The sequence below is a fragment of the Plecotus auritus genome, assembly GCF_963455305.1.
Source record: "Plecotus auritus genome assembly, chromosome: 9".
Taxonomy (NCBI): domain Eukaryota; kingdom Metazoa; phylum Chordata; class Mammalia; order Chiroptera; family Vespertilionidae; genus Plecotus; species Plecotus auritus.
The window spans coordinates 48,757,766-48,765,811 of record NC_137783.1 but is presented as its reverse complement, the minus strand read 5'-3'; the positions used below and the strand labels follow the sequence as shown (position 1 = coordinate 48,765,811).

Here is an 8,046-nt window from a genome sequence, read left to right as displayed (position 1 = left end):
GCGGCTGATCGATGTTTCTCTCTCATTGATGTTTCTAACTCTCTATCCCTCTCCCTTCCTCTCTGTAAAAAATCAATAAAATATGTTTTAAAATAAAAAATAAAAATAAATAAATATCTAAACCGTGGTTCTCGGGGACGGGGGGAGGGCAGGAGCCAGGAGGGGTATCAATCCACATGACCATTCTGAGAGATTGGAGGTTGTGCAGGCAGAATTTTGCCCTCGTCTCAGGATGTCCACCACCAATGTTACTGCCAAGGGGGTACTTTGCAGGCGTAACTAAGGTTACTAACTAGCTCGCCTGAAAACAGGGAGGCGACCCGGGATTGTCTGGGAGGGCACAAGGCAACCACATGAGCTCTTAAAAGCAGTGGGAAGGCAGAGTGATCTGAAGCATCAGGAAGGTTCAGGTGCCTTTGCTGGCCTTGAACATGGAGGAGCTCCGTGAGGACCTGAATCTGCCACAGCCAGAGAGCGTGGAAGAGGGCCTGGCACGCCAGACCTCACGTTGACTTGAGCCTGGTGAGACCCTGAGCGGAGAATCCGGCCTCACCTTGCCAGACTGGGGGCCTACAGAACCACGAGGCAGTAAGTGGGTGTTTTAAGCCACCAAGTGTGTGGCAGCTCATTGCCCAGCCACAGAGCACTAACACAGAAGTGTCAGCCCCATTTTCTAGTTGAGGAACTCTGCGCTCACATAGCCACAAAGCGAGTGGTGGGACCAGTGTCCATGAGAGCCCTGAGCCATGCTGTCGCTTCCCACTCGGCCTGTCCACATGAGGAAACTGAGGCAGTAGAGGCTGGGTACTGCCTGCGCCAGCTCTGCAGCATCTCAGCACACAGGAGGGGGAGCAGGCGGTGGGCCCTCGACTCCTCTCAGGAGCCCCAGGAGCCCGACTCACGGTCCCCTGGAGCCCTGGAGACTCAGATGAAAAGATGCCGTCCTCTGGGGGGAGGGCGCGGGGGAGGGACACACAGCAGACTTCACCCAGGTGTGTTCAGACTCCAGGCTACAGCTTCTCTGAGAAGGGAAGAGGCTAAAGAAGGCAAGCGCTGGAGAGAGACCTGGAGGCACCTCAGCTGCTGGGGAGGTGCCCACTGAGTGTGAGAAGGGACTGACGGGCCCAGAGGCAGGAAGAGGATTCCTGGGGCGGGGGCTGGCCACTGAGGCCCTTCTGGCTCTAACGAACATCACTCCCATGTCTTAAGTTCTCAGATCCAGGCTCTAAATAGGAGGAAACAGCTGTTCCATGAGTCAGATCAAAGATGTATTCAGCCCTGCCAACGTGGTTGAGCGATCTACGAACCAGGAGGTCACGATTTGATTCCAGGTCAGGGCATATACCCAGGTTGTGGGCTCGATACCCATTGAGGGGCGTGCAGTAGGCAGCAAATCAATAATTCTCTCTCATCATTGATGTTTCCCTCTCTCTCTCTCCCTTCAATAAAAATGTATTTTTTAAAAAAGATGTATTCAATTTGACTGACACAGTGCTTAAAAAAATTTCTCATTAAAAGCCAGATTTCCAACCTTCCCTGAGAAACCGTAAATTCTGGCCACGCTGCGCCCATCTCTCCACATGGCGGCATGGGCTGCAGTCAAGTGGCTGCCATGCCTTCTGATGGGCATGAGCTCAGTCCCCACTGCGCCCTATCGCCCTCCCCGCTCCTACCTGCCTCATCCCTGAAGACATGAGTTCCAATCCCTTAGCCCAGTGGTCGGCAAACTCATTAGTCAACAGAGCCAAATATCAACAGTACAACGATTGAGATTTCTTTTGAGAGCCAAATTTTTTAAACTTAAACTTCTTCTAACGCCACTTCTTCAAAATAGACTCGCCCAGGCCGTGGTATTTTGTGGAAGAGCCACACTCAAGGGGCCAAAGAGCCGCATGTGGCTCGCGAGCCGCAGTTTGCCGACCACGGCCTTAGGCAAACTTGATCTATGACCTTACTCTGCTGCCCCTGCTCCTCCCAGTCCTGGGGGACCTTCGGGGATGGGACCTAGCCTCTGTGATGTTAGCAGAGCTGGGAGAAGTAAAAGTTGGGAGCATTATAGCAGAAATTCAGGTGCCTCTTCCAGACCCATTTTTGTGGACAGCTGTTCCCAGTGCTCTGGTTTGGCTAAGAATTGGCCAGGGTCATGCCCCTGACTTCCTGATATGAACCTAAGGAAACACCCCATTTCCTCTACCTCATGAGCCTGTGGGCGCACTTGGCCAAAGAAGCAGCTGAGAAAGGCAGAAATGGTCCTCCTCCTCCCTGGGGCAGCTGCCCACATCCACATGGCCCTTTGGGGAGGCCCAGCTCCCCCACCTCTGGGGGCCACCTCTCAGGTAAAAAATCAAAGCCCACTTTGTCTTCAGGCCCCTGGCCTTTAGGAAAAGGCCCTGTAACAGATTCGGAGGCGACACTTTGCTGCCCTCACTGTGAGCTGAGTTGCTGGCGCTGCAATGGAAGAGACAAGAAAGGAGGAGTAAATGGGGGAGGGAGGTGGAAAAATTAAATTTTGCATGATCAGCAAGGTTTCAAACAATCGCTCGCCAACTGAAGTGGGTGCCACGTCTATAAGTCATTCTGTTTTATAGACCATTAGGATCTCCAGAGAGAACCTGCATGGAGACCACTGCTTTTTGTTGAAATTAAAATGTCAGGGAAAAAGAAATAGAACAAAACAGGGAATCTGCAATTAATTACCAGGCCATAAAAATTCAATAATCAGGAGGCAGCGCGGCCGCGGGCCCAGAGGTATCAGAGCCAGCGTAACAAGAATGGAATACATTAATCTTTTCAAATTAGTTTTTTAATCTGACGGGGATATATGGTGACATGCCTCCCCTCCCCGCCAGCCCTCCTGCCCCCGCCCCCGCCCCCTTCCCAGGCTCCAGACTGAGGCCAGGCCAGAGAGGGAGGTTCTTGTTTGAGACGGGGACCTGCCACACCTGGACCCCAGACAGGGGAGAGAATGGGGTCTGCTTCCTCAGCTGAGCCCAGTGCCTGCTTGCCGGCTGGCCTGGGAGGGTCCCCGGCCGTGGTGCCAGGGAGGCTGGCTCCAGCTGAGTCCCATTGAGCCAGAGCAGCTCATCTGCGTGTCCCGGCTCTGGATGAGGGTCGGAGGGCCTGGGGAGCAAGCATGGAGAGGTGGTCTCTGAACTTTGGTTTCCTCTTCTGCGAAATGGAACAGTGTCACAGCCTCACAGGGACGCCTGGTGCTCAATAAAAACCCCCTATTGCTTCTATGCTTACTGTCTAGACTGGCAGCTCAGACTGCAAGGAGCCCAAGGCACCACCAGCACACAATCCAGAGCATTTATATAGCACCGGCTGTGTGCTCAGCTCTGGGAAAGGAGACCAGCAGCCTCAGGCCTGACCCTGGGGACAAAGGAACATTTATAGGGCCAAGCAGGATGCAGAGGGTCGATGGGGAAGACTCTGAGCAGGACGCTTGACTGGTGACAGAGAACTGGGAGGAGGTGGACCGGCCCACATGGGCCACCAGCACCCAGGTCCAGCCACGGAAAGCAGGTCCTCCCAGCACCTCTGGCCGGGTCTAATTGGAGCCACGCCCCAGAACTGGGCCCCTGCATGGTTCCCACCGCTATGGTCAGTCCAGTGTTTCGAGTTTGTCTCCAGCTGAGCCTGGTCTTCAGCCTCAGCCAAGTCTCTCTCACTAACTGCTCCTCTCCCCCAACAAGCCTGCCTCTGGGCCTTGCTGGTGCTGAGCCCCGCCTAGCAAGCCCCCAGTGGCACTCTAGCCCAGATGGGACTATTAATAACCCATTTCACAAAAGAGGAAATTGTGAAGCTGGGGGTGCTCACGGGTAGTGTGTGTCCTATAGTGTCCGAACCCAGCTTCACTAATACAAGCCAAGGCAGTTTCTCCCACCTCTCCCAGAGTTTAGCACACAGTAGGTGTTCAACCAATGCTAACTAGACAGTGTCCCTGTAGAACAGGCTGCAAGGGGCCTCACCTGCCCTCCAACCTCTTTCCTCCCCAAGATGTCATCACTCCAACCTATAATCGCAACAGCAGCTGTCATTTATTGAGCATCTACTGTGTGAGAGGCTGTGGGATCTGGTGCCATTTGCAGTAAGACTGTGGTCCCTGTTTTCACAAAGGAAACTGAGACTTAGAGAGACTGATGGGCCCCAAGATCTCACACTCATGTCTCCTTGGCACCCAGGATTCTAAATAAGGACATCTCAACGCCCCATCAACCCGACCTGCAGCAGAGCTCTCCAATCGGCCTCTCCTGTGTATCCCCAAATCCAGTCCTTCACTCCTTCAACCTGATACCCTTGGTCATCTCTCCCAAAGGCCTCCTCTGATCCTCAGTTCCTCTCAGGAGCTTTAATTTCTATCACTTTTTACTCCTTACTATCCTGCTACACCGACGGCCCACTCACCCTCCCACATGTGCTCCAAGGGTCTCAGCAGAATCGGTAGCGATGAGAGAGAAGCATATCAAAATTTTCCTCCCCGACCCAGGCTCTCACACCCTACAAGCAGGTCTTGCTCCCCGCCGGGCGAAGTTCCGAGCGCAGCCACCAGATGGCGACCGGCTCTCTCGGGCAGGGCTTGCAGTAAGGTTGTGCGGCCGCCAGATGGTGCTCGAGGCCGCAGTCGGCGGGCAGTGCGGGGGACACGGCAGAACAGGAAGGCCCGAGGGTCCGAGTGCGGCCCGGGTAGCCTGAGCACAAGTGACTTTGCCACCACCGCCCCTGCCCGCGCCATGATCCAGCCCATGCCTCGGCTCTCTGTGCCCGCCGCGCTGGCCCTGGGATCGGCTGCTCTGGGCGCTGCCTTCGCTACCGGCCTTTTCCTGGGTGAGTAGAAATGAGCTAGCGGCTCCCTCTGCAGAGGTCCCGCGGGCGGGGCGGGAGCAAAGCCCGGAGTCCCAGGGGCTGGCTGCGGCTAAGGCTCACCCCAGGCGCTCTGGAGTCCCAGGCCCTGACCCAGCACCCCTCCCGGCAGGGAGACGGTGCTCTTCACGGCGATTCCGGCGAGAGAAGCGCCTGCTGCCCCCCGAGGACAGCCCCCTATGGCAGTATCTACTGAGCCGCTCCTTGCGGGAGCACCCAGCGCTGCGGAGCCTGCGGCTGGTCAGCGGGGCTGAGGGCGGGAACGGGCGCCCACCCCAGCCCTGCGGATCCCACGTGGTTGCGTGACCTTGGGCTGGGCGGGGACCCACTCTGCTTCCGCGCTCCTCGGCCGTGCGCGGTGGGCGTTCCCTGGGTAGGGCCCGCCCCTAGGCGGTGCCCACAGCCACCCCCGCGGATGGGGGCCTCCATCTGGGGAGACTAGCGGAGCTGGTGCGACCCTCTCCCCACCATACATACAGCTGACTCTGGAGCAGCCGCGGGGGAAGTCCATGATGACCTGCGAGCAGGCCCAGCTTCTGGCCAACCTGGCGCGGCTCATTAAGGCCAAGAAGGCGCTGGACCTGGGTAGGGCGCGCGGCCGCGACCACTGGATGTCTAAGTCACCGGCCATCTCCCCACCGTGGCCTGAGCCTATCCATGTCCCCGTCCCCAGGCACTTTCACAGGCTACTCGGCCCTAGCATTGGCCCTAGCCCTGCCCCCGGCCGGGCGCGTGGTGACCTGCGAGGTGAACCCGGGGCCCCCGGAGCTGGGGCGGCCCCTATGGCGAAAGGTGAGTGTCCCTCTCAGGTCCCCGGAGCCCAGCACCGGCAGAAAGGACATGCTGGCCCTGACCCCACTCCATCCGCAGGCTGAAGAGGAACACAAGATTGACCTTCGGTTGAAGCCCGCCCTGGAAACCCTGGGTGAGCACCGGTGTGGAAAGGGCCTGGCGCCATTTCCCAAATGGGGCCATCGGGTGCAAGCTAGTGACCAGGTCCTCCGGACGGGCTTGGGGCAGTGACAGCTCCCGCTGCCCAGCCTCACGGTATGCAGCCACATGCAGGGTGGCAATGCTGGCGTCCTCGAGGCCGGAGTCCCCGAGTGGTCACAGCAGCAGAACTGGCCCGGGCAGGGCTCTGGCCACTGGGACTGCGGACTCAGCCACATCTGCCCCTCCCCTCCTCCCCCGCAAGATGAGCTCCTGGACACGGGTGAAGCTGGCACCTTCGACATAGCCGTGGTGGACGCCGACAAGGAGAACTGCACCCTCTACTATGAGCGGTGCCTGCAGCTGCTGCGCCCGGGAGGCATCCTCGCTGTCCTCAGTGTAAGAATTAGACTCCGGAGGAGAAACACTTAGGCTGGGAGTCTCTTTCCTCTGGCCCTTCCCTGTGCCCCGCCCCCAAAGCCCTGCCCAGTACTCAGGTAAGCTCCTCTCGAAGTATTCAAGCCGAGTCCCCAGGGCTTACCAGGCTCTTCAGTCTGTTCGCGCCCCGCCTCCTGTTTGGGTACCGCCCTTGGAGGCCCCGCCCCGTGATGCCCGCCCTTCCGCAGGTCCTGTGGCGGGGAGAAGTGTTGCAACCCCAACCGCAAGACTTGGAAACCCAGTGCGTCCGAAACCTGAACGAGCGCATCCTGCGCGATGCCCGGGTGCACATCAGCCTCCTGCCCCTGGGCGACGGCCTCACCTTAGCCTTCAAAATCTAAGGCTGGCCCCTAGTGATGGCCTCGTTGGAGGGGACCTGGGAATCCCAGCCATCGACCCGGAGTTTTAAATGTCAATAAAGTCGGTCCTAGACACAACCTTCTGAGCTTCCACTGAAGTGGGGTAGGAAGGGGAGGCCCAGCACAGGCTTCTAGAGCAAAAGGGTGCCTTCAGGTTAGAAGTTCACCCTCCCTGGCAGTCCTGCCGGCCCTGGCACCAGGCCCATCCACAGGAGCCTCCAGCTGACTAGAGGCTGGGAGGATACAAGTTGTAATTGACCTGCCCACATGCAATTAGAGGACCCAGCTCCTCAGGTCCGCCTCTACTTCCAGGCTCAGGGCTAGATGCTGGGTATAGCCACCTTGGTCTCCCTGACATCTTTCTAGGAAGGATACCTGAATGAAGTTCAATCCCAGTGCAGCTGGGACCAGTGGGGAACCCTATCTGGGATCTGACAACGGGCCTTGCAGGAGAAGTGAGACCAGTTCAGCCAGCCACTTGCCCGTGTTTTCACATGTCAGCTCGGCCTCACCTCTGCAAACCAAGCCATTTGGCTTAGACAAGAGGACTTAGAGGTTGACTTAAGTATATATCCTGTCTTCCCCCTGAAGTCCTGAAGGTGAGGGACTGGGTGGGATCACTGGCCAGAGAGGTGTGAAGCAGACCAGCCTATATGTATGGCAACTGTTTACACGTGCCCAGAGGAAGAGTTGGGCTTTCCAACACCAGTATCTATGAGCAGGAGGTGGCAAGAGAGCCCAGTGATTTTGTTTAAACCTTCCCAAATCTGTAGGATGTCCAAGCCACAGATGAAGGTCATGTTCAGCTAATAAGTGTTCTTTTCACTAACACTGCCTCAGCCTAGAATACAATTAGGTTTTGCTACAACCTGGTTAGGCCTGGATGGTGGAAGTGCACTGGAGGCTATAAGCAAAGCCACAGGAGCCCACAGGTGGCAACTTTCATAATCCTACAGGTCCTGTAATATACCTTGTGTTTCAGACAACTCTCAGCCCCCTGGCTATAAACCCATCCTCTCTCCCACTCATAAACACACATTAAGGTGCACATAGGTGGATAGGTCTAATTTTGTCTACGTAGACCACTGACAAACTGGCAAGTCATTTGTGCCACACTTCACAACGTATGGTTACACCCCAGTCGAGTACTGGACCGGGTGAAGCAGCCTCAGCATGAGGGAGGGCCACCAGTCAGCTAAGGGGCAACAGGCCATCCAGGGGGCCGCAGGTGTTGCCAGGCCCAGGAACCCGGTTTCTCCCCGCCCACCCAAACACCACCAGCAGTTTGAGACTTTCTTGGTCTACTTCATACCTTTCTTTAAAATATATGTATTTTTATTGATTTCAGAGAGGAAGGGAGAGGGAGATAAACATCAATGATGAAAGAGAATCATTAACTGGCTGCCTCCTACACACCCCCTACTAAGGATCAAGCCTGCAATCTAGGCATATGCCC

At 56.7% G+C, this 8,046-nt stretch overlaps 1 protein-coding gene across 2 annotated transcripts; it reads left to right on the top strand.

Annotated features, from left to right (window-relative positions):
- The first annotated feature begins 4,337 nt into the window (after nucleotides 1-4,337).
- On the top strand, nucleotides 4,338-6,663 carry COMTD1 (catechol-O-methyltransferase domain containing 1). Of its 2 annotated transcripts, XM_080640118.1 has the most exons (7): nucleotides 4,708-4,827; nucleotides 4,976-5,103; nucleotides 5,343-5,448; nucleotides 5,537-5,655; nucleotides 5,734-5,788; nucleotides 6,059-6,192; nucleotides 6,420-6,663. In XM_080640118.1, exons 1-7 carry the CDS (start codon nucleotides 4,734-4,736, stop codon nucleotides 6,570-6,572), a joined length of 789 nt encoding a protein of 262 aa, XP_080496244.1. In that variant the 5' UTR covers nucleotides 4,708-4,733; the 3' UTR covers nucleotides 6,573-6,663. The 2 variants fall into 2 exon arrangements, with proteins under 2 accessions (XP_080496243.1, XP_080496244.1); XM_080640117.1 differs by lacking the exon at nucleotides 6,420-6,663 and having other exon boundaries at nucleotides 4,338-4,827; nucleotides 6,059-6,354.
- The last annotated feature ends 1,383 nt before the right edge of the window (nucleotides 6,664-8,046 follow it).

Coding starts and splice junctions, on each gene's coding strand:
- COMTD1 (XM_080640117.1), top strand. CDS start 4,416: ATGTGCTCCAAGGGTCTCAGCAGAATCGGTAGCGATGAGAGAGAAGCA. Junction 5,449..5,536: donor CAAGAAGGCGCTGGACCTGG/GTAGGGCGCGCG, acceptor CCCCGTCCCCAG/GCACTTTCACAGGCTACTCG. Junction 5,789..6,058: donor GCCCGCCCTGGAAACCCTGG/GTGAGCACCGGT, acceptor CTCCCCCGCAAG/ATGAGCTCCTGGACACGGGT.